Source organism: Triturus cristatus, chromosome 4_2, assembly GCF_964204655.1.
Source record: "Triturus cristatus chromosome 4_2, aTriCri1.1, whole genome shotgun sequence".
In the NCBI taxonomy this organism is placed as follows: Eukaryota; Metazoa; Chordata; class Amphibia; order Caudata; family Salamandridae; genus Triturus; species Triturus cristatus.
The window spans coordinates 670,040,400-670,067,042 of NC_140586.1; the positions used below are offsets into that span (position 1 = coordinate 670,040,400).

Here is a 26,643-nt window from a genome sequence, read left to right on the forward strand (position 1 = left end):
GACAACAGTTTCCTCTGTCTCCAGCATATGCAGTAACTTTTCACAAATCTCAAGGTTTAAGTATAGACAGAGCTTTTGTAAATATTGGAAGTAGTGTGCTCAAAGAGGGAATGGCATACATTGCATTGTCTCGGGTAAAAACATTGTCTGGTTTGTATTTGATAGCTTTTGATGAGAAAAAGCTTACTGCTGATGCAAATTGTGTAAGAGAATACAATTGTTTATGCTCCTCATTTAGGTAAATATCCAGTATATGAGAAATGTATAGTGCGGCCAAAATGAAAATATATCAAACATTCACCTGAGGTTGAAAATAAGAAAACAATTGAAGAGAAAATTGAAAGCGTAAAGAAAAAAAAGTAGAAAAAGTGATGATGACATTGTAGGATACCAGTTGGGAAACAGTTAAGGTATTAACTGTTATGCTAATGTGCTTCTGAATGTTGTGTTTCATTTATCACATCTTCATCATGAAATCATGGAAAACGATGAAAAAAGATTCTGCACTACATCATTTATTTCAACAGTTGGTAAGTGACAGAAGTAAAATACATACTTCTTCTGGGATTTGACATCTTTTAGATATATGTACTGGTTCATTGACATTCACTCTAAACATAGAAAGAGATGTACAAGAATTGTTAATGCTCATGCTTGGAGTTTTAGATGATGAAGAAATACACATTGATAACTTATTTGGACTAAGTTATAAATGGGACTGTAAGTGTGAAGAATGCTTATTTACTCCTACCACTGAAAAATGTAGAGAATGATTCCTATACTTAACAATACTAGGCTGCAAATCAGTACCTTTTAACAAGTTGATTAAAATAGCAAATCTGGATATGACATGTTCACATTGTAGATCAGAGATGTCATCTACATTATCTATAGAAAGATTTAGAAAATATGTAATTTTATTGTTACAACACTAGAGAAAATGGAAGAAAATTGTAAACAAAAATGTAAAACTTTTAAGGAAGGCAAATATCTATTTCAGGAAGAACTTATACAACAGTGGCTATTATTTTTCATTAAGGACCTACTGCAACATATGGACACTATACTGTTTATTTAAAGGGTAACAATGGATGGACACCATGCAATGATGCTCATCTGGAATTCAAATCTAGATTGCCTTCTCAATCAGCAAATTCTTATATGTTATTTCTCCAGCCAAAGTTCCAAGAACATAATTCGGCCTATTTGGGGTGATGTCAACAGAAAGCACTGTAATCTATTAGTGTTTGTAATTAGTTTTTTGATTATTTGGCTAATAAATATAACATTTTGAAAATTGTTTTTAAAAAACAAATAGTTTACATATTTGTTGTCAATATAGTACCAGATGTAAATTATGTTGTACATTTTTAAAAATGTATTGGTGATAAATAATGTAGATGAAAGGAGTGATTAACAAAATGTATATAGGAAAACCCACAGTTACACATATTGATAATGATTTACTATGCTGAACTGGGTTTTTTTGTACAATCAATTTAATTGTTTTTCCCCGCTGTTCAGTGATGATGCTACATTCAAGTCACTGTGTATGGTAAAGTTATGTGCAATATCAGAACAGTAAAAAAGGGAAACTGAAAATGTTATCTAATTATAAAATAATGTTATGTTCCCAAACATGTAATATTATAATGTTTCTAATATATTATGAATACATTTGTTTCTTCTAATAGCAGGTACTGTTCAACATTGAAAACTGTTTTAATACTGTTTAGGGCAATACTACTCTAAAACAGATTTACTGAATGATGTATCTAAATTACTTAAAGGTAAGAATACATAATACAATGTTCATAATAAACTGGAGAATTGTTTACGATGTATGACTATGTTATTTGTGTCAAACATAAATAATCTACTACTTTTAGACTATTTAAAAAGAATCATTCTACTCCTGAGAAGCATTAACACACTCACTTTCTGAGAAAATGCAAACACCAATAAAAGTGGTATAATACTAGTTGGCCTTTTATTTTGAGTTACACCTTCTATTGCAAACTGCTTCTGTTTCAGGAAATAAGTATAGTTATGCAACTTTTAAATCATGTTGAAAACTGTATTTACCACTATGCTAGCTTATATTATACTCCACAAAGGTATACTTGAAGTAGTACATAGATAGTGATATTTATGCTTGAAACTGAAAATTTGACAGTTTCCACGTCTGACGTATCTTCGCATATGAACAAGTATTTTACCATATATCTTGGACCTAATAGCCCTACAGTTAGAATTATAGAAGCTACTATATATGGCACAACCCATGCACTCATCCATTTATGCAGACACTACCCATACACTCATGAATCACACAGGCACTAGCAATGCACACATAGAATCACATATGCTGTAGTCATGCAGTTATTCACTCATCCAAGCACTACTCATGGACTCATCCATTCACTCAGGGACTACCACGGCAGTCATCTTTTCAGCCAGATACTAGCTTTGCAGTCTTCTACTCATTCAGTCACTTTCATTGAACTCATCCATTCACTCAGGAACGTATGATGTACGCATCCAATCACACTGTCACTACCCATTTACTCTTCTATTCACCCAAGCACTACTCCTGAGTAATACATTCATTCAGACCCGACTCATGCACTCATCCATTCAGTCAGCCACTACCCTTGCACTCATGCATGCACCCAGGCACTGCTCATACACACATCCAATCACTCTGTCACTACCTTTGCACTCATCCATCACTCAGGCAGTACCTATGCACTCATCCAATGACTCAGGCACTACCCGTGCGCTCATGCATTCAGCTAGGCACTACCTCTGCACTCATCGATTCACTCAGGCACTCATCTATTCACTCAGGCACTACCCATGCACTCATCCATTCACTTACATACTACCCATGCACTCACCCAATCACTCAGGCACTATCCATGCACTTATGCATTCACTCAGCACCCACATGAACTCATCCAATAACCCAGACACTACCCCTGGACTCATTCTCTCAATAAGACGTTATCCATGCTGTCATCCAATCACCCATTTGCTACTCTTGCACTTGTCCATTTACCCAGGTACTAGTTATCAGCTCATTCATTCACTCAGGCACTACCCATGCACTCATTCAATCTCCCAGGCAATATCCATGCACTCATCCATTCACCTAGACACTGCTCTTGCACACATTCAATCAGCCAGTCACTTGCTTTGTACTCATCCATACACTCAGGCAGTACCCATGCATTCATCGATTAACTCAGGCACTACCCATGCACTTAGGCAGTCACTCAGGCACTCCCTCTGCACTCATCCATTCACTCAGACACTACCCATGCACTCATCCAATCATCTAGGCACTACACTTTCACTCATCCTTTCACTGTGGTACTACCCATGCACTCATTCATTCATCCAGGCACTACCAATGCACTAATGCAATTATGTACTACCCATGTATCTGTTCATTCACCCAATCACCGACCACTAGCCATTCACTTGTTCTATCACTCAGGCATTACAGTCATATTCTCATCAAATCATCAACTGAACTTTCAAACACTAATCATTCACTCAACTCATATACATGCACTATTATACAAATCAACCACCCACACACATTTATCCATCCAATCAGTTTCACCAAATACAATATTTAAGTTTTTAGCCAAAAGAGGTGGCTCTGTAAGAACCTTTTATTTGTTTTAAATCTTTTGAGCTTTTTTTGCATTTTCTAACCAATTTTAAATTTCGGGGGATATTTTTTAAGAAACAAAATAAAGGTGTATGGTCCAAATGCAGTGTTTCTCAACAACAAAGAAACACGAGACAGCAGAGCCAACAAAAAAGTCAACACTCGTGTGTCTTAACAATACTGATGACAGCATCAATTGACTGTTCCCCTACACAGAGAATGGTTTGGCACTTCCTGTAGTTCACTCTAGCATCTGCCAAATCCTGGAAGATTTGGGGTTGAGGTATAGAGAGAACAGGTGCAGCAGATGTTGATGGCTGATTGATTTTGCCTTGCGCAGCTTGCTCCCTCTTCTGCCGAGCATCACTTCCCTCGCAAGACGAGTTGGGTGCATGATCTCCAGATATTTTTTCATGGAGGATGTTCCACATAAAAACTTTTTCTCTGACTCTCTAGAGAGAACTTTTTGGCACAGGGAACAGGTGACTTTTCTAGCATTTACCTTTTCTTCTTCATAACGGTGAAAAAGGCCCAAACAATGCTTTCTGTACACTTCTTAACGGGCTCTTCAATATCCTCCATCTCCTCAAGCTGTTCTTCTTCTGGATGTGAAGATGCAATTTTCAAAATTTGTCAAAACACCCAAAATCCTCCTTCTAAGAGAATAAAAACCTTTTTAACCATTGAAAAGCTTTCTTTCCATGTGGCATTATATTGTGACGGGGTCGCGTACCCACCGCGTATACTTCGCAGGTCCGTAAAATGTGTTAAATTTCATTTAAAAGTATAAATTACTATTTCTAAATTATATTTTGAAGTATTTTAGTGGAAAGTCTTTAAGCAAAAGAAATATTTAAACTTTGCACAGTGATATTTCAAACTTTTTAAAAGTACAACCAAGTCGCAATCCCAGAAATATGTGCAGACAGGGTGCGTGGCAGCGATGTGGTTAGGTAAAAACGTTAGAAATTCGATTTTCAATTAACTTTAAAATATGTTAAATAAAATTTTAGTGCTCTAGGTGTAACTTACCACAGTTTTAGTGTTTCTAAAAATAATTTTAACTGTATTTAACAGTAAATAAAGAAGTTGTGACCCCTACACGGCCGGTGCTTGATGGTGCCACGTACATAAAAATCTGTTGTCTCCTAAAAATATTTTACAACTACACTAATGCTATTTACTTATATTCAGTAATAAACCTCTGTTAAAAATATATATTATAATGGTCTAAATCCGTATTTCACATTTACATTCGTATAACAGATTCGAGCACCGATTGCGTAGCTCCGCGACCAGTGCAAGATGGCGCTGCAAACATAAAAATCTGTTTGAAAGTTAAAACAAATTTATAACTTCTATAATACAATTTTTTTATATTCACTAAAAAACCTCTTCCTGAAAATTACATATTATTTCACTGTAAATAGGTATTTTACACTTACTTGGGGGCCGATTCCAATCCTGGAAAAAGGCTGTACAAATCGTTGTATGGAGCGTTTTTCCCGTACAACTCGTACCCGGTAAACTTTCCTTACAACCTAGGCAGTACGATTCATACAGAAAGCCTCTTTCCATACAAATCGTACAAAAGACCATACAGCTAAAATAAACCAACGATTCTGATCCGGAACAGCTTGCACGTGACGTCTGTATGTATTTAAGCAGCGGTTTCCAGCCCAGCAAGTACGGCACTCCGTATGGCTCTTTTCTTACGGGAGCCAAAAACAGCTGTAAAAGCAGAGTCCCCAGGGGTACGAGTCGTACAGGCATACACCCCCGTGCGTTGTATATGTACTGTGCGTACCCCAACATCGCGTATATGTACTGTGCGTACCCCCAACATCGCGTACCCCAACATCGCGTACCCCAACATCGCATACCCCAACATCGCGTATGTACGCACCGTACATACGCGATGTTGAGGTACGTGATGTTGGGGGTATGCACTGTACATACGCGATGTTGGGGTACGCACCATACATACACAACGCACAGGGGTGTATGCCTGTATGACTCATACTCCTGTACGACTCGCACCCCGGGAACAACTTTTCCCGGGATACGAGTCATACAAAGTTCTTTTCGTAGCGGGTAATGGCATTCCACGTGTATGGGACATTTTCCGTACAAATCGTAAATCGGGAAGCCGGTCCGGATCGTACTAGTACGGTTGGACTGCATTTTTACAATTTGTACGGAAAAGTGTCTGGGTCCGTCTGGTACAACTTTTTCCGATCCGATTTGTAAGGATCTGGCCAATCCGTATAAATCGGATCGGGAAAAGTTGTATTTTTCCCGTACGAATCGTACTTCACGGGTCGGATGGGACTTGTACAACTTGTATGGAAAAATGTACCGATACGAGTCGGACGGGGAAAAAAAATACAGGATCGGAATCGGCCCCATTGTGTAACGGATTCCGGTGACTGGTGCACAATGCTTTTTTTAAAACAAAAAATATATGAATAGGATCTTTATACTAATGACACAAAATACATCTTTTATACTGTTAAAAGTAATCATACAAAACTTAATTTAGCAAAAAATGTCAATACAATTACCCCAAAATATTAAAAATAAATGTTCTTTTTTTGTGTTGAAATTTGTTATTAAGTTTTAAAATAAAGTACATGTTAAAAAAAAATAGGTAAGAGCAATACATTGTTAATAAATGCTTGATAAATATTATAATATTATAATAATAAAAAGTAATAATGAATACATATCATTTATGGTAACTGCAGATGAATAAATATGAAATATATAAGTAGGCGTATCATATAAAAATAAATACATAAATATATAAATATTGAGTAATGAACATGACATAGAGAAGAAGTTGATATAACATATGTTATAAATAAATAAAATAGAAATGAATCAGACATAAATATGAGACAATAACTACATATGAAATCATCAAGAGAAGAGGAAGAAGAAAGTGCTATCATAGCAAATACTCACCGTGCAAGGTATAAAATATAATAGTTTGAAAAGAATAAAGAAATAATGTAAGGAAGAAAGAGAAGAATAAGAAAATAAAAAGAAGATAGTAAATTTGAAGAATAATATGGAGAGGTGATGCCAGAGTAAGGAAAGGGATGGAAAAGGAAAGGGGAAAGAGTGGTAAGGGAATATGGTAAAATGTAAGCGATAAAGCAAGTGGGGATGAGAACGACTTAATATATAATGGTGTGAGACATTGAATTAGTCTGCTTGAGTGTGTATATTGGGTGAAGCAGAGGAGCTAGAGGAATCATCAACTTCTGCTTTTAGAAAAGGAGACCATGTCTGGAGAAACATATATGCTTGATTCTTTTTTAACGCATAATCCTGTCATATAATAACATACTCTACAAAATTATAAACAGTAGAGCAATATTTAACTTTTCTTAAAATTGAAATCGTTCAAATAAATAACACTATCAGTATGTAATCAGCTATGTACATTTTAAGGAAGTGATGATAAGTTTTTTTTAACTTTTTAAAAATACATAGAAAATCTTTTCAAAAAACCGACGCAAATAGTTAAAGAAATCTTTTAATAAATAAAACCATTTAAAAAACCTTAGAAATTCACTGTAAAAACCAAAGGTTTCAGGGACGTTATAGTCAGGAATTAGCATTTAAAAAACCTTAGAAATTCACTGAAAAAAAAAAAGTTTCAGGGACATTATAGTTAGGAATTAGTGTCAAAAACCTTAGAAATTCATGGACAATACCAAAGGTTATAGGGATGTTGTTGTTAGGCTGACATTTTACATGTACAAAACCAGAGAAATTCAGCCGTTATAGTCAGCTGAGCTAACTAATAACTCGCGCCTCGCAATGCACTGCCTAATGACCTCACATATTACATCACTCATGACGTGGTCAGTGACATCATTGATGACATCTCAAATTACATCACTGATGACATCATCCATAGAATCCCTGACGCAGCCACTCACAACCCCATGTAACCATTCAAAACACCCACTCCAACTTCCACACCACCATTCTCAAAACCAATGACATACCCATACCAGTACATACATACCCACTTACTGATTCATAGGTCTACACACACATCCACTCAGTCACCCATACAGCCACTCATACACCTACACACTCACTAATACACCCACTGTTATATCCACTCATAGTCATAGAGCCACTCACACGCTGTCAGTCACTCATAGAGCTAATCACACACCTACTTACTCACCTCCAGAGTGAATCAGATAGCCATTTACTCATGCAAAGTTATACACACACCCACTCACTTATTCTTACAGCTGCTAACATATAATCATTGACCCATACAGACCCTCACACACCCACTCACTAACCTATACAGCTACTATCACAATCCCTGACTGTCAGGACTCGCGGGAGGTCTCCTCCCCCTAATGCAACTATGGCCACTATCCTCCCCCTACAAAATTACCCAAGGGCAGCTAATCCCTCAAGTTGGAGTGCTAGTTGGCATCGATGGATTTCCAAGATGGCGCCAACATTCTGACACTGCAACAGCACACTGCTGTTAGCAGTCCAGTCTTTTAGGATTCTTGACACCTGGCGAAGTGCGCTTCAACGTTCTACTGCGCACTTCACTGAAGAGATTAGGAGAAGAGCATCTGTTTTCCCAGCGTCGTGTCAGTTAGTTAGGGTAGCTTGCGAAATACTCTGGGTTAGCTTCGCAGGTGCTCAGCATTCCCCCTTCAGATTCAGGTTAGTGTAAATGCAGTGTTAAAAGACTAAAGTTAATTTTGAAGAAACAACGTATGCTTATTTAAAGGTTCTTAGGGTAACAAGACTGTCGTGAACTAACTAATTTTGGAATTACAGAAGACAAGTTGCCTTCAGTAAATACTTCTTCCTCACAGGAAACGTTAACTCGTTGACCTTCGGTTCAGCTAATTTCGTCAGCTGTTCCGATTCTGTCAGACGCGGGCACGTCAGTTCAAGCGCCACGTGTGCCCTGCATAATTTCAGACTTCCGTGAGGCTTCCAAGTTAAGGATTTAGAATGTGAACGCGGGCATCATTCTTTACATGCCGCGTATGTAAACAGGAACTGAAATAATATTGGCAGAAGCTGAAGCTGCAATTAGGCGCGAGTGTGACTATTTCACTCGCCACGTCTTTCAATAAAGATTCCCAAATTCCTAAGCGCCTTGGGCAGCTTTCGGCCAAAGATAAACACTGGCACAATCTTTCTTAAACTAAAAGTACTAGGAAAGGTTAACAGGAAATTAGGAGAAAAGAATCCAAATACAATAATGAGAAAGCTTCACATCACAAGCCAGAGACGTCGTAACTACATTTAAAGAAGGCACAACCAGACCCCCATCATAAGTCTTCACTACATTTCTTTATAGTGAGTTTATCAAATAGAAAGAGGAAGCAGACTACATCTTAATAAAAGGCACAATAGATAAACACGTACTTACCATATCTTTCTTGGATAAGGGCAAAGAGAATCCTGTGCAGGTCTTACCTGGGAGTAAAACGAAGAGAATAGAGTGAAGACTTTTCGTACCAACGTTACAGAATAAGTATGAGAAGTAAGAAGAAAAGTAGGCTTCAAAAGATATTCTGGTAAAATAAGTAATCTACATTTAAATTGAACAGAAAGTAAGTTAAAGGTTACAGTGAATTTAAATGATAATGTTAATGTCAACTGTCCTGGAAGAAGACGAAGACTAACAGGCAGATATTTGGAGCAGTCCCTTCTCTGTCTTCAACTCCTTTCCCCCCTTAGGACTTACCTTGCGATGGAACATTTAAACCTAGCAGGGAGGGTTCTGAGAAGGGCATTGGGACCTAGCGTCATTCTGCTCCTGTGCAGTTCAGATAGTTACAAGAAGTAGTCCCTGACACTGACTCACACATAGAATGACTGATATACTCCAATACTTTTGCATACAACCTCTCACATATACACTTACCCATATACCACCAACCCATCCATTCATTCACCGACACAGCCATACGCACACTCAGTCACTTATACAACCCTTCTCTTACACTCATTAACCCATACATCTACTGACTCACAGACACTCATCCATGCAGGCAGGCACACACCCTCTCACCCACCCACACAGACACTCATACACTCATACAGGTACTCAGGCAACTGATCAATAAACCATACTGCCACTCATTTATCTACAAACCAAGCCATGCAGCCACTTACACAACAACTGACAGACTGATACAGACATTCAGACAACCTAGTCAGTGACCCATACATCCACTGAGATACCTAATCTCTCACATATACAGTCAGTCACTCACCTACTAAATCATCAATACAGGCATTGATACACCCACTGATCCATCAATACACCTTGATATATATTTGTAACACTCATAAACTTTTTAGAAACACAGTCACTGGATGATGTCATCAGTGATGTTATTTGAGATGCCATTAGTGATGTCACTGACCATGTCATGAGTGATGTAACATGTGAGGTCATAAGCAGTGAATTGTGGGGGCGTGAGTCATAGTTAGCTCACCTAACTATAACGGCTGAATTTCTCTGGTTGTGTGATTGAAATGTCAGCCTAACTATAACGTCCCTGTAAACTTTGTTTTTTTCTGTGAATATATATATATATATTTATATATATATATATATGTTCTATTTTTCTGCCCGCCGCCATGCACCAAATCTAAGGGCGTGTCCTCTTATACGGATTAAGCAATGTCCGTAATCTCTCCACAAACACCCTGTAAATCCACAAGGAAGACCATGCTTATCGGAAAGTTGATTAGGATGCCTTTATTTGCGTGCTACCCTGAGGCGTTTTGGCTGACCTACAGCCTTGTTCATGGATAATGAAGCGCTATTTTGTTATTATATTTGCACAGGTTTCTACCAGACGTGTCATCATGAGTGAAGAGAGACAACATGATTGCTCGCAATAATTCCCATTGCATGGATTTCATATTATATGTCCATCAAATAAAGTAATTTCATTTACAGAAACAAATCATAGCATAGTACATTTTAAATTGACCATGGGTTGAATTAGACACATAACTTCACAGTACTAAATTGCGCAGCGATGGCTGTATAATTCATATTGCTGAGTGCAAGTTATCTATTAAAACATTATCTCGCTTATCATTATGAGATTATTGTAAAAATAGGCACTACGCTGTTAGCACTAAACTATGCAGCCCAGAGGGCTTACCCAATTCAAAATATTTGTCAAATATGTCATTGCTACATTTACAAAATCAAACCAGAGTGAAGCCAGACTACCTATTGGCTCACAATAATTCCCCATAGTATGAATTACATGTTATATGTCTTTCAAATTAAATAATTTCATTATCAGAAAAACTCATAGCATAGTACATCATTCTAAATTGACCATAGGTTGAATTGAACAGATTATTTTGTGATAATAAATTGCACCACAGTGGCTGTATAATTTATATTGCTAAGCCTGAATATGAAAACATCTCACTCCGCATTATCACATTATTGTGAAAATAGGCATTATGCAATTAGCGCTAACCTATCCAGCCCAAGTGGGCTTACTGAATGTATTCTACATATTTATTGAATATGTTGTTGCTATGTGTTGCAAAGTCAAGCCCAAGTGGGCAGGCACCTCTTGTGCTACCTTTTCTTGTTGTGCATTATATTAGTATTGAAGTCTGACTTCCATGTAATGTGTTAACTAGTTAGTGATAATATATACAGTGCAAATTGTGGAAAACAAATATCATAAAATACAATGAAAAACAAAAAAAACCTTCAGTTGCTTGGGAGGAATCACAATAAGCAGTTTGCTGTAGTGTGGATGTAAACAGACTTATGTTAAATGGGAGATGTCACAGTATGCTTTTCACAGGTGCATGTCCAAATCTTCCTCCATATTGAGGCCCCCTGGGATCTTTGCATTCATCTCTATTATGCATCTGGATTTCAGTTACCTCAGTTGTTTCTCTCTATCTCCTCCTCTAACATTTACAGCAATTGTGTCTACCACATAATACGTTAAACCTGACACTACACTTCTGTGTACTTCTTCAAAGTGCCGAGTTACCAGATATGCTATGGCACAGTTTTTCATGGTTTTTAGGTGCTGGAGGATTCTCATGTACTGGGAGCATAGTAATCCCCATATACTGCGTAGTTGGTTTTACAGTTAAACCCTTTTATGTGCTTCAAATTTTGTGTTAAAGGCAATTTATAATGAATGAACATTTGCCATTTTGGCACACCTTGCATTTACCACATTTTCTAAAGCCAGTGTTTTGATTGAGATGGTTTGCATTCAAGGCTACTCTTAACCAGGTTTTCCCTCCACACTTTGGCTCTCCTGAATGTTACTCCCGGTCTTCTTGGTGCCACCTTACCTAGTATGGGGTCATTCCTTATTAAATACCAGTACTTTTTAGTTATGGATCATACTGCTCCTTCTGTGTCTATTGTAAGTTATAATAAGTCTGAAATGTGGATTGATCTCTGATTGCTGCTTTGTTTCTTATCTCTTAAATCTCTAGATCTTAATTTTGCTTTGCTTTTGCTTCCTCTATGCAGGTACATGTGTAGCCCCTGGCCTTAAATCTAATTGCCAGGTCCTCCAATGCTATGTTTTCTTCATTTATTTCACTGCATTTATACCTCACCCATAAACTTTCACCAATGGAGGATGCTTTTAATTAGAGTATGAGGATTAAAGCAGGTCAAGTGTAATAGAGTGTTACTGGAGGTTGACTTTCAATAGAGTTTTGTTCCCAGTTTGTTATACATATACTGTGAGATCAAGAAAGTTGACTTCAGTTTTATTCATTGTGCTAATGAAATGTAGGTTGAGGTAATTGACTTCAATCTTGTTTAGGAACCCCTTAGCATTTTCTTCTGTTACTTTCCATACAATTAAGACATCATCGATATACTTACTCCAGTTTATCACATTGTTCCCAGTCCTATTGATATTCGGGTGGAAGCTGGTGTGCAACAAGTGTGGGAGAAAGGGCCACTTTGCGAAGTGTTGCAGTTCTGCAAAGACGACAAAGAAAGTACGTGAGGTTGGGTGTGATCATGTTGATGAAGATCATGATCGTGCAGTTGGGGCAGTAACCATACTGCAAGCGGAAGATGGTATGCCTGATGGACCCTTCAAGACCATTCTTGTAAATGGGGAGCCTGTCAGAGTTCTGAATGATAACACTCATTCTTCAGGAAAGGTTTGGGTTGTCTCAAGGAACACTTGATCAACTGAACACTGGGGCCCAACCAAAAGCTGCCAAGGTGTAAGGGGTTCAGATGTTTCTAAGGGAAAGTATGCAAGTGGAATTAGATACATTGGTGGACAATGGCATCATCCAGGAAGTTGAAGCATCAGTGTGGGTTGCACCAGTTGTGATGGCAGGCAAGGCCAGTGGGGAAGCCAGTGGTGAGGCCAGGTTTTGCCTGGACCTTGGAGAACATAACAAGTCTTTATTCTCTTCCAAATATCAATGACTTGTTATATTCCCTCAGTGGTCCAAAGCATTTTTCCTCACTAGATCGTACATTAGCTTATCACCAGCTCAAGTTTTATCCTTCTTCCCAGGAACTAACCACTTTGGTCACTCCCTTTGGCACCTTCAAATTTCTCAGGATGCTGTTTGGTTTTTGTAGCATCAGTTTTTCAAAGGGACATGGAGAGAATTTTAATAGATGTCAAAGGGGTGAAGGTCTATCACATGACATACTGGGGTACGGGTATGATCGTGGTGAGTATCACGAGAAGTTGTGTCATGTGCTGAGGAGGTTGCAGAAGAGTGGACTAACATTAAAATCTGAGAAGTGCAACTTTTTTTTATAGATTCTTTTTATCAACCAGCTAATTAGTGCACCTTCATAAAAGTCTGGACACAGGGTATTATCAATCTTATACATAGTACAAATAACAGTATATTTCATTCATTCACACATCCTGACCAACTATTTCTTGGTCCTCCCTATGTTGTGGTCTTCCCTGTGTTATTCACCCAGTTTCAGCCCTATATGTTTCCCACGTCAACCATATTTGTTACCACTTTGCTGGGCAAACTCTACTCTGGTAGATCGTTTTTTCTGCCTGTTACCACCAATCTACATCGCTTCTCCAGTCTTTAATTCTTGGATGGTCCTCTTTTCCCCAGTTTCTAGCAATATTTATTTTTGCTACCGCTGCCTCTAGCATCAGCCATGTTCTGGTATCTGTGGGCTATTTGGTTTAGAAGTGCAACTTTAACATGTCGGAGATAGAGTACTTGGGTAATTTGATCACGGGAAATGGCATTCGACCCAAGTGTGCTTTGATGTGTGTCATACCATATTCCCAAAACAAAGAGGAATTAGTGAAATTCCTGCTCATGGCTGAGTTTTATAATAAATCTGTGCTCAGGTCGCTGAGAGAACCATGTGTTTGAGGGCTTCGCTTGGCCTGAGTTTTTGTGGTGTAGATCTTGTGAAGAAGAGTTTAATGACATGAAGGAAAGCTTTGAGGGTGCACCTGATTTAGGCAGTTGTGACATTAGGGATGAGATACTAGTTATGATGGAGGCCAGTCACGACAGGGTGATTCTTTTCATTTCAAGAGGCTTAAGAGGTGCTAAGATCCACTACTCAGTTGTTGAAAAAGAGCCATTTGGTTTTTATTGAGCCTTAAGGAAGCTCAAAGTGTCTTTGGGGACATATGTTCATGGTCAAAACAGATCACAAGTCTCTTAAAGAGGTTTTTCTAACAAAGGCATTTACTTAGTTTCACATTGCATCAGTGGTTGCCCTTCAGGAGTTTATTTTTGAGGTGTCCTATGTCCCTTGGGTTTATAACATTCAGGCTGAGTGCTTTTCAAGGCTGTGTCACACACATGAGGAAGATAGTGTGGAGGACAGAAACCATTTAGCAGGGGAAGATTTTGATGATGAAGTGAAGGTGTGTCTGGTAACGGTGGGGGTCATCCAGGATTCGGAATGGAAGAGAGAACTCCAGAATGATGAGGTGCTGCAGAAGGTAGTGGGGATGATGTTAGGAGGTTGGTGTTCCAGAGGAAGGTGTGACCAGGAGATTTTAGGGTATTGGCAAGCGAAAGACGAATTGTGTGTCGTCAATGGTTGATTGTTGAGAGGGAATAAGTTGGTTCCACTGGGTGATATCAGAAAGAGATTGGTGGACCATGCCCACGCTAGCCATATGGGCATTTAAAAAACAGAGGAGCGAGTTAGAGTGAATTACTGGTGGCCAGCAATCGACGTGTTAATTGAGAGGGGAGTAAGAAACTGTCTGGAGTGTGTAAAGAACGATAAAGTACTTAAATGCAGGACTTAGCCATGGTTGTAAGAGAAGAGGGGTGACATAGCAAGAGACATTTTAGGACTGATCAGGGTGAAATCTAGTGATAGGTATGTCATCGTATGTATAGACATATATTCTTGGTGGCCAGAGATCAAGATGGTAAAGTCCAGAGAGTTAATAAAGTTTCTGGAGGAACTATTTGAGAGGGAGACTTTCCCCTCCTCTGTGCTCACCGATAATGGTGTCTGGTTAACCTCTGAAGTGGTGGAGACTTACTTGAAAGACAGAGGGATCAAGCATAAGAAGGCTACATTGTACCACCCTGAATCCAGTGGTGTCGTGGAGCGCTTTATCAAGGTGCTTAAGGAAGCGCTTCAGAAGTCTTTGGTGTGTGGTACGGAGTGGGAGAATAACATGAGAAGAAAGGTGCGTGAATATCGTTTAAAACCACAGTCTACTATGTGGGTCCTACCCTTTCAGTTGTTTAAGGGGAAGGTTCCCAGTTGTGATACTATTCCAGGAAGGGTAATTGAAAGCAGGAGGTAAGTGGACGATCAGGATGGTAATGTGGATGGGTGAAGAGAGAGCGTGAGCAGAAGGAGCAGAGGAAAAGTCTCTATGGTGTGAGGACAGCTGTGAAGGAGAATGCTACACAGGTAGGGGAGTGGAAAAAATCAAATCCTCATGCAAAGAAGGGAAGTCGTCTAAATTCAGTCAACTGTTCAAGGTAGTAAAACTGTTTAAAAATGCTCTAAAAAAAAGTGATCACAGGATATGGAACCTTAATAAGGTAGCTAAATCCTACCCTGTGGAGAAGGCTGAAGATAGCTCATTGGATCCCATGTGTGAGGCGAGTAATAGCTCCTTGCCGGCTCCATTAGAGAATCAAATGTGAGACCTCAATGGCTTCGAAGGAAGCCTGCGTGTCTACGAGTCTATGTTTGAAAGAAGTCTTGTGCTTGCCTTTTATTTGTGTGGTCCTAGAGTTGTTCTTGGTGAAACATCACAGCATTTGTTGCTTTATGACCATGTCTTTTGCTTGTATATACTTAATTTTTATTTTCTAATATGATGTGGGTTTGCATTGGTTGCGGGAGGTGATGTGGTGTTCTGGATCCAGGTGATTATGTGAGATTCTGTAACCTGGCATCATCATCACCTAGAATGTAAGGGGCTCTGGAATGTGGGTGTGATGTAACGGTGGATGGAGACTGGGAAAGGTGGACCTCCCTTTGGCTGTGAATGTGGTTGGGGCCTATGTAGTTTCACCTACAATAAACTTTTGATTTGGATTACATGCTGCCTCCACTGTGTATTTCACACATCTCTAACAGTAAACGTAAATATGCCTTTTGCATTCCATGCATACTATGTGAACAGTGGAGGCTTGATATAAACAGACGGGCATTCTTAGGGTCCTGGGAAGGATAACCATTGTGTCTTGAACTTTATTTACTTGTTCAGGGGGTCATTGCTGAAAAAACAGAATAAACCATGTTTGTTTATTAATTGTATAACTTTTATAGTTATTTATTGTATCACACTGCTTGTTGCCCTTTTTTCAGAGTGTTTCTAGGTGTAAGTTTAAACACAGGGTAGTTAGAGCCTTATCATTCCCCGCTGGACATTAGGCATAGTCAATATACTTTTTGTCAAAACATTCCCATGGCTCTTAAGCAGGCAGGTCAAACAGCAAGAACCCAGATATTTTCAATCACTCTAAAAACGTAGGTGATGTCTTTAATGTACTCAAACTTTGCATTCATCAAAAAAACGAATTTAAAAGAATATTACCCATACTATAAAAGGTATAAAATGATGGTGATGAGAGATTGCAACAAACCACAAAGTGACAGAAGGAATACTTGAACTATGCTCCACTGGCCATCGCTCAGAGCAACATTCCACTTCATTATTTTTGGACCACTAGGACTCTCTAGACAGAGACCAGCCATATCCAAACAATCTTCGTCCTGCTCTGATAGTAATAGACCAGCCCAAACTACCATGCTTAGTCTCTTCCAGATGGCAACATTAGCAACCCCAGACCAGGTGTGGGCTATTTAGGCCTCATCACTGAGCTGTAGCCTGAGTCCAATGGCACAGTAAGCATGAGGTATATGGCAGGTTTCTGTCTAGAGAGACATAGTGGGCTATTAAAGAAGGACTGGAATGCTGACCGTGCCATTGCCAGTGAATGAGAATAATTCAAGCATTCATTCCATCGCTTTGTTTCCTAAGAGAATCGGAGGCTGCCATGCTTTGTCACTTATCTTTACAATTAGCATTGAATTCTCAAAAGTGTAGCGCAATGGTAGTTGGGGGTCACTTGACATTCCGACCAATATTCAGTGCTGTTAATCAATGGCAGTAGCAAATACTGGCTTAAAGACTGATCATGCTATATGGTCACTGGGACCGACAACTGGTAGCCTTAGGATGTTTTGATAGAAGGTAAAGGCCCGGTCAAACCTGCATACTGGAATCAAAAATATGATTGTCAATGCCAGGCTATTTGGTTCATTGACGCAATACCAATTATAATTTTTTTCTAAGTGGATTACTTATTATATTTTGCAGCATACACCACTTGTATTACTCTGAAATACACCCTGCAGTCATCTCCAACTAGATCTCAGCCCTTTCTGGGTTTGTGTTTGTCAACACATTTGCTTTATATACTACATAACAATGCAACCCTAAGGAGAGGATCCACTGCTATTTCAAAATTCATGCTCAGTGAGCGAGCAGCAATGTGCTAACATCTATATTAAAATCTTGTTGACAAAAATGATATGGGCAGAGAGGATTTTCCAAGCGGTGCAAATCCTCATTAAAACATTATTTTTGTGTATTAACGTGGGAGAGTTTAACCAGCTTTAGAGACATTGGCTTGGATGTGGAAAAGATGCTGTTGGATTTGGATAGGGTTTATTAGAAGGCTTTGAGATAATATGGTGAATAATTCTCCTTAATAATAATAATGTACACAAACAGGAAGGCGAGAGGGAACAGAACTCACCTACTCCAGTCCCCCTATCTAATACTTTTATGCACCAAAAGGAGTAGGGAGAGAATCGCTGTGTGGTGATTCTGTGGTGGCATGTGCTGTGTGTCCGAATACTGCCCTCACTCACACTAGTGTGTGACATGCTTCATCATAGGGCTGCTTACAATACACTCTGGCCCAGCCAACTCCTGGGGTGGAGCAATAGGGCGGGGGAAGACAAACACAACACAAAGGAAAGAAAATAATGCTTTCAATAGTGACTGGGAATGCCAGTAGTGAAAGTGCAGTGTGGTGTGGGTTTAAAACTAGCTCGGATGTATCCCTATACTTATACTTTATTCCTAGATCCCCCGGCCAGGATTAAAAACATGTAGGATGGTGGTGCTGGGGAGATATAATGTGCTCCTTACACCCCTCCTTACTGCCAGAAAGTCAACATGTTTCGGCCGTCTGTCTGTGCCCAAAGATAAGGCTCCGGCTTTCTACAGACTCTGCCGGACCCAGTGTCTTAGTGTAGTGCTCTGACCTCCAATCGAGGTTCATGGAAGACTGTAACCCTAATCCTTATGCAAAGGTAGCTCCGCTGAAAAAATACTTGGATTTACTGTAAGGCAAAAAGGGGAGTGGGAGACATAAGAGATAGGGGGATTAGAAAAAGTTATACTCCTCATGCCTCTCTATACTGTGAGTTTACATCTATGCGCGCACAGTCCTAAGCATAATTTTTGCTATTGCCAAATACACCACAGTCCAGGGTGCATCACCCAACAACCAGGGTGCGTATTCCTCATAGTCAGATCATTTATTCCCAGCTACCCTTTGAGACCATATAACTCATAGTAGGTCTGCAGTTTCGCACCACATTCAGACTCTAAAAACATATAACCCACAACAAGATAAAAAAAGGATAAATGAACGGGGGCTCAGATAGTTGCCAACTCACTGAGTTTACCCCTATGTCATGTTTGAACTCATGGTCGGCAAGGAGAGACTCCCTGTTGTCACACTCTGCAGGAAAACGCCATCGTAGGGAGGTAAGACACCATAACGGTTATTATTCACAGCTTTTTATTACATGGTGGTGGATGTTGGCGGTGTGGATAATACATACCACTTATGTGATCCAAAGTAATCTATTAGCTGCCAGTACGTATCGTACAAGCTAAAGTATATACTATTCACTGTCAAAGCTCCAAGTGAGGTCAAAATGAATTGCCCTCCAGTGGCATAACAGCATTGTGAGGTGGATTTAGCCATGCGTAGCGTCGTTTATCAGTGGGATGCCGCCATTAAATAAATGCGTTACTGCGGTGATACCATGCGGAGGTGGCCAAAATTTAACCAAAGGTACGTGCCCCGCTGATTCTCTCCTCGTCACTTATTAGGAGTTGCGGTTACGAGAACCTTACGGGAGAATCAGGTATCCCCACTGTGAAAGAGAACCGGTGCGAAATGCCAAAGTGCAGTTGGATTCAAATACACCCCTCATCCCCCTCTCCTTACTACTACAAGGGAGGTGCTCCTCCAAATGCGTGCACGTCCGTCAACGCCATGTAGGTATGCGGATGGAACACCACCCCATACTGCTATTGATGACACTGCGCTCTCCCCACGTCCGGAACTAGTTACAGTCATGTGGGTGATGTGATGACATCATACGGGCGTCTTAGCAACCAAACTTAGTAGCGGCCCCGCTCCTAAGATGCATGGTTCTACATTGTTATAGGGACCCCGTAGCAGTGTTGAAAGGCTAAAATTCACCAGGGAACCAGTTGCAGAATAGTCACGTGGGACCATATTACTTGTCCCATCCATAACCACTTACATGTGACCTTTTTGCATGCGTTCCTTTAACACTAACACTCATGCCAGAGTGGTTTTCTACGTTTTGTTACCCAAAGGAGTGTGTCATACCCTTGATTCATTTATCTCTGCAGATAACTCGCTTTTAGTGGGGATCCTTCATTTCTGCATATACAAATTAAGCCCCCCACGAAACAAGGAAAAGTACAACCCCCCCCCCCCCCCCCAACAGTGTATGTTATCAATAATGACGGGGGACCGGAATTTTGCACCGTATGTCACCTGTATCAATAGATCAAAATGAGGTCACATCTGTCCACTAAGGGAATGCAACGGTATCTTATCATTCAGGCCAATCTCGTGATTTTTAGATAATACACTCACTTCTGCTCCCTCAACAGGGGGGCCCTTGTCCTGTCCCCAGGCCCAGGGTTCATGGTGGGTTTTTCAATTAATGTCCAAGTAAGGTCATCAATCATGTGGCGTCTCTCCAAGTAGTGAGCCGTGAGTTTAGTGTTCGACCTCAGACACCTTATCGTGCTCCGATGCTCCATTATGCGTGTCTTGACCTTGCGGGTGGTCATTCCCACATAATGCATACCCCTAGGACACGTAATGAGATATATTACAAAGTTGGAGTTACAATTGGTCTGTCTTCTCTGTTCCCATGGATAAGTGAGTCCTATATCGATGGTCTTTGTGTTATTAGTCAGATGACATACGTTGCAAGATCCGCAATGTGAGTGACCTTGTACAGGTTGTAATTGACCCGATGTTGCTGTTCCTTTCTGCTGTGGTGCAGTAGGTCTCGTGTGCACTAGCCAATCATTAAGGTAGGCTCTAATAATTCTCCTTCCCATCCATGGTCCACGTGTTATAAAGTGACTACAGGGCATATACCTTTATAAATTAAATATTTTACGAAAAAAACTGGACAGCAAATTATCTATCCTTTTCATTTTTGCTTCAGCTGTTAGAGTAATTTAGGTGAACATGTGACATTCATGATACATTGGATGCAGGCACTCGTGTAGATTTGTATGTAGCAGTATTTATATATCCTTGCTGAGGGGCGTCTGAGTGCTGAACATTGTTCGAGATTCCAGTGATACGAGTCTGATCATTTACAGTCAGGTAGGTAACAAATGCACTTCTGTATGCAGAGGTAGTACTCCTTGAGAAGATTTGCTGTTAGTCATTAAAAAGAATTCAGGTTGCCATTTTTTTGGATGTGCATTACTAATCCCTATGATCCTTCACTACAAAAGTCTGGATTTCAATTGAGCTTTGAGAGAACTAAGATTCTCCCTTGCTTACATTTTTGCTCAAAGAAGGATACTAATTTCATAGCAATTGATTGAAAACCTTTTGCCTTTTTAAATTTCCATTCAATACATTGATAATCCAAATGCAGTATTCTGTTGTTAATAGTGGCCATTATTATTGTTCGTTTTTTCTCTATATTTGTATAACAGAGTCAAAAGGCTTGGCTGCCTGTATTGTTGTAAATTGCTGTTGATTTGCTGTGTTTGGTGCTGAAAGGACATGTCCTAGTCATAAAAGCCTTTGAGCAGCTAACTGTAATCTTACCACCTTTCCTCAAGCTCCCAAGCGTTTGTAACTAGAAGTAGCAAATTGAATAAGGCCTTTGGTGTTTATAAAGTACATAACCTTTGCCTTTCTACCACTGTCAAACGTTCTCAGAAAAGGAGATCTCCCCCTCTGTCTATATACGGAAGTTCTGCAGTAGAGAATTTTCATTAGATTTTCTCTATCTCTAAAGAGCAATTAAAGCCAGTATATTAAGGCATGTCTATTCAATCTTCAGGGAACTAATGTGCTGGCAAATATGGCATCAGTTCTGTACGATAAGAATGAGTGGGAAACCCCTGACATCTTTAACCCGGAACATTTCCTGGAAAATGGCGAATTTAAGAAGCGTGAAGCTTTTCTGCCTTTCTTGATAGGTAAGATGGAAATCATTGGTTTATGTGCTGAGTGGTAAAACATTGTGTACTATTCTGTATTTTCCATGCCCTGCTCTGTAAGTCTCAGGGGGAATCTGGAATGGTGAGATAGAATGATGTAATACAATTTAGGTGTGTGTCTAGAGTGCAAGCTGGGAGAGATTTGGAGTTAGGGGGAGGATGAAGCCCGTACAGGACAAAATTGCTTTTGCTGAAACCTAAACAAAAACATATCTCCTACCTTAGTAGTTCCAGACTATACACTCTTCTAACTGCAACACATGCCTTCACAATATAATGTCAATACATTATTGTTGCAAAAACCTCTATAACGACGTGTCAAATAATGAATTACAGTGCGATACAAGCAAAGTGAACTGTGTATAAGCAGTCACCAGTAGGACCTAATGTTCCATGGGATAAAATAATTTTCCAAAACACCTTTCGCAAAAATAACTTTTACAAAACATAGTTTACATTAACATAATTTTTCTATTTTCATAAATTGCGACCTACTTTAACGTCTTTTTAACTCTTTTGCTTCAAAACCTTTCCCTGCTAGAATGCTATGCCCCCTTTATGGTATTTGGGGTACTTCATGCTTACGCCTTCATAACTTTTCCGCATAGGGTATTTACCCAAAATGTGTGTACTTTTTCTAGCAACAATGGGATGCTAAAGGTACCCAAGGTGTTTGTTTATATTTTGATGGAGCTGCATAAGAAAGCATATTTTCTTCTTCCTAAAAATGTAATAAACAAAAGGTTTGCTTTCCTAGCATCACCATCTACCCAGCTTTCCAGAGCAAGTACAGTTGCATACAAAAAACTTTTATTTGCCACAGTTTTAAAAAAAATTCTGAAAGGTAGTTCATTTTTCCGAATTTTCTTTTTTTTTTTGGTGGAAACAGGTTCACAACCCATGGGTGAGCCTGGAAAGCTATGAATTTCTGAAAAGTAGGCAAAATTCTGAATTTAGCAAGGGTTAATATGTGTAGATGTCTCATGGATTTCTCAAAGATTGAAATATAAAAATACAGAAAATTGATAAGGAAAAAATACAACCATTTGGGACAACTTTTTCATCTGTAACTTTTGTCACAATGGCTGATTTAGAAAATCAGTACACTGTTATGTCGGACAGACCTTTCTGGTTGTGGTGATATATAAACGCATGATACCCAGAGCCAACTGAGCTGTGCCTAAGAATGATTTTATATTGTGTACCGACTACATAGCAATTTTATGATACAATGCAAAGAATGAAAATGGGGTATGAAGGAAACATATGTATTTCTGAACAGTGCACAAAATATTGAGTTTAGGAACAGTGAATATGTGTGCACCATTGAATTTGTGGTTACCATAATGTCATGAGATTTGGAGGGAGTTTTGCAAAGCCCCTTCTTTCTTGCACACTGACTTACATCTGAAAGGTACAAATGTAGAGAAATCCAATTAGTAATAACAAATGTTCTACTATTGTGCATTCCTACATGTCACCTGATAGAAACTGCACCCCACTTGTGTGGCAGGACTTAGTGCCTATGACATAAAACGCCACAAAACGCAACCTGAAAACATCATACTTCACCCAGGAAAATCAATGTTTTTGTTTGATTACAATGTAGGTAGATGCTGATTTTGGGCCCTGACTCATCCGCTACAGAGGGAAACCTACTTATCCCAGACATTTCTGAATACTAAACACCTGGGGGAGTCTAGGATGGAGCGACTTGCTTTGATGTCACAAAGATTTCTTACAGAGAACAAAATTAAGTTATATGTAGTAATTCTAATAATACTAACAAAAAAAACACTGAATTTCACCAGTTATATGTAAATTACATAAGTATACATACAAATCTTTCAGGCACTGCTTATGACATCACATATTATTAAACTAATGATAGCTGAAAACTATAGTGATGCAGGGTATATTTGGGTTGTTTACATATAACTGGTGAATTTCAGTAGGTTTTATGGGTTTACAACTTTTATTATCAGCAGAGCTATATTTATTCCACTTCAAATGTTTTTTGCTCTGAATTTCAAAGGTTTTTTAACGTAAGCTACAATCTTACCACGTTACTTGCATATGACTTCACGTTAACTTTTCAGTGAATACATATATATACAAATATGTTAATTTTAAAAAGTGTGTTTTTGGAACTAAATACAATTAGCCAAAACTTTGCTTTTTGGCAATGAATGCTCTAATAAACATATATAAGATGTTAAGGGAAAGCAAAGTTATTGTAAAAGATGTTTTTTGTAAATTAGGTCATCACCTGCTACATCCTAGGCCTGGACTATTTGACTCTACAGGGCATACCCTCCATGACCCTGACACTTCCATGGTAGTGTCTCCACTCCTACTCCATGAATCCTCTCCTCCTGAACTGTCCAAAAAGATAATACACTGTGAGGAGGGTCAAGGCTGGATGGGATTACAGACATTATGAACTCTTGTGTGCGATTGTCACTTGGGTGGCTGGCATATGCCTTTGTGGATGTCACAATTTGCAAATGTGGTACTTTTTCCATTATAACTGTTCAGCTCACAAAGAACAGTAAGAGGGAATGGGACTGTGAATAATTATATATGATAATTAACATTACATGGCAAGCAATGCATGTGGTGATTATAGGAGCAGAATTATTGTCGAATTTGTAATCAGTTGAATAAAGATGCCATGTCCGTACCTGCTACTTTTATCTTTCACTGAATTGTATTTTGTCTGCATTTTTTTTAAGGAAACCGTGTCTGTCTTGGAGAGCAGTTGGCAAAAATGGAGCTCTTCCTCTACTTCACTACTCTTCTCCAAAGGTTCAGCTTCAAGGCACCCAAGGATGTCCAATTAATTGTTTCTAAATTTACACTTGGACTCACACTATCTCCACTTCCTTACAAGATTTGTGCCACTCCTCGCTACTAAAGGCATTGAAATTAATCCATTCATTTTTTTGATTTTTTTATGATATTGCACCTTGAATCTCAGTTAAGATTTTCAGAGTTCAACATGATTGTTGTCTTGATAGCAGAGGTATACTCATCAATGTAAAGAGGTTAAAAAGTTTGTGTAATTCAAATTGTCATATCAGAATATTTATAACCAGAAAAATGCAAATGAAAAACAAAATATGTTGGGGCGCTAGGTGGCGCGCGAGCAGAATGGCCGCACTGCCGTGAGGCTCCTGCAGCCCAGTGAATTTATCCGTTTAATTATCCTTCTCGGAGCGAGGTGTGGATGCAGCGAAGGTGTAGGGGGAAGGCGCCCATGCAGCTGCGGCCCCGGTGAAAGCAGCGTTGAAATTGGAGCGGGGACGGCCGAGATATCCTGCGGTGAAACTGGACCCGGGCGAGAGAGCGTAGTGTGGTGGAGCCCTCTCCCGTACGGGTGGACACGAGAGCCCGGTGCTGCCCACGCAGGGCCTAGGCCTGAGGGGAGGACGCGAGGGAGCCGAGATCGCCGTGAGCGGCCCTGCCCCCCCCCCTGCCTGCTGGTGTGTGGCGGACTGCGGAGGTCACCCGTGGGGCCCCGGAACCGGGCTCGGTGGAGGCACATGTGAGCGCCCTCGGCGGGACCCCGGCGCTGCGGCGGCGGAAGCGGCTTTCCCTGGCCCTTGGAGGGAGCTGACCACGGGAGCATAGCCTGGCTGTCCCCTGGATGCACTGGGGACTTGGCGGCAGCGACAGCGGTAGGGTGAGGAGCCCTGCGGACGTGAATTGGTGAAGAGGGTGATTTCTGCGGGGTGAGTGGAGCGACGGTGCTACCTGGAGTAGTCTGCGCCCTGAATGCCTGATTGTGGGGTGCGGTACTGGTGGCGGACCGGTGCCCCCCCCCACGACGCTGTGGACACCGTGCTGTGGCCTTTAACCCTGTCCTTTTGTGAGGCCCTGGAGAGCTGGACTGCCCCCCCCTCCCCCCTAACTGGACGGGTGTTCTGGTGGAGATCGGCACTGAGGCACCTGGGGGCAGTCACGTGGGGGGTCGGAACGGACTGGGGGAGATCGTAATACAGCGGCGGCGACATGGGGAAGACAGATGCGTGCCAGCCCAAGCTGAATTTTGCGGCGCCCAAGAAGGGTATGCGCGCCTCGCAGGAAGAGCGGGAGCTGGATGGAGAGGAGGGACCCCGGGGCACCGGACCTGGAGCGACAGCTGATGTCCAGAGTATCCTGATGGAGGTGAGACGGGGATTTGCTACTATGGCCGACAAGATGGATGGGATGTCGTCACGTATTGAGGCCATCACACACAAACTGGAGGGCCATGACAATCGGCTCACAGAAGCTGAGAGACGCATATCGGACACTGAGGATTCCGCTGCCCGCGTCGCCACACAGGTCAATCGCATGGAGAAACTGTTGAGGGTGGTGGCTGCGAAGAATGAGGATTTGGAGGCACGTAGCCGGCGCAACAATGTACGCGTCGTGGGTATACCGGAGTCCACCAATACCGGGAGGATGGAGGACTATGTAGAAAAGATGTTGCTGGCAACCGTAGGGGCGGATGCCCTTTCGGGGCAATTCATTGTTGAGAGGGCGCACCGTACACTCAGCCAGCGGCCACCACCCGGGAGTGCACCTCGCCCCATCATAGCGCGACTTTTAAATTACCGGGACCGGGACACCGTTTTGCGGATAGCGAGAAGCAAAAAGCAACTGTCCTACGACGGCAATGCATTTACAGTATACCCGGACTTCACTCCGCTGGTCCAGGAGGAGCGACGCAAGTTCACAGCGGTAAAGGCCAAACTGCGGCAGGCCCAGATAGATTATGCGCTGTTATACCCTGCACGCCTTCGAGACACTCATCAGGGTCAGCAGCGGTTTTTCACGTCGCCGCAGCAGGTGGAGGACTTTCTTAAGCATTTGAAGCACCTCAGCCCCCGG

General features: G+C 40.6%; 1 protein-coding gene across 1 annotated transcript in view; it reads left to right on the forward strand.

Moving 5' to 3' along the window:
* LOC146834876 (cytochrome P450 2J2-like) overlaps nucleotides 1-24,695 on the forward strand; it is a 419,165-nt gene extending 394,470 nt beyond the window's left edge. The window contains exons 9-10 of the mRNA XM_085602475.1: nucleotides 21,606-21,744; nucleotides 24,501-24,695. Coding sequence (XP_085458601.1) covers nucleotides 21,606-21,744; nucleotides 24,501-24,682 — 321 coding nt within the window. The 3' untranslated portion in view covers nucleotides 24,683-24,695. The remainder of the gene's footprint in view (nucleotides 1-21,605; nucleotides 21,745-24,500) is intronic.
* The last annotated feature ends 1,948 nt before the right edge of the window (nucleotides 24,696-26,643 follow it).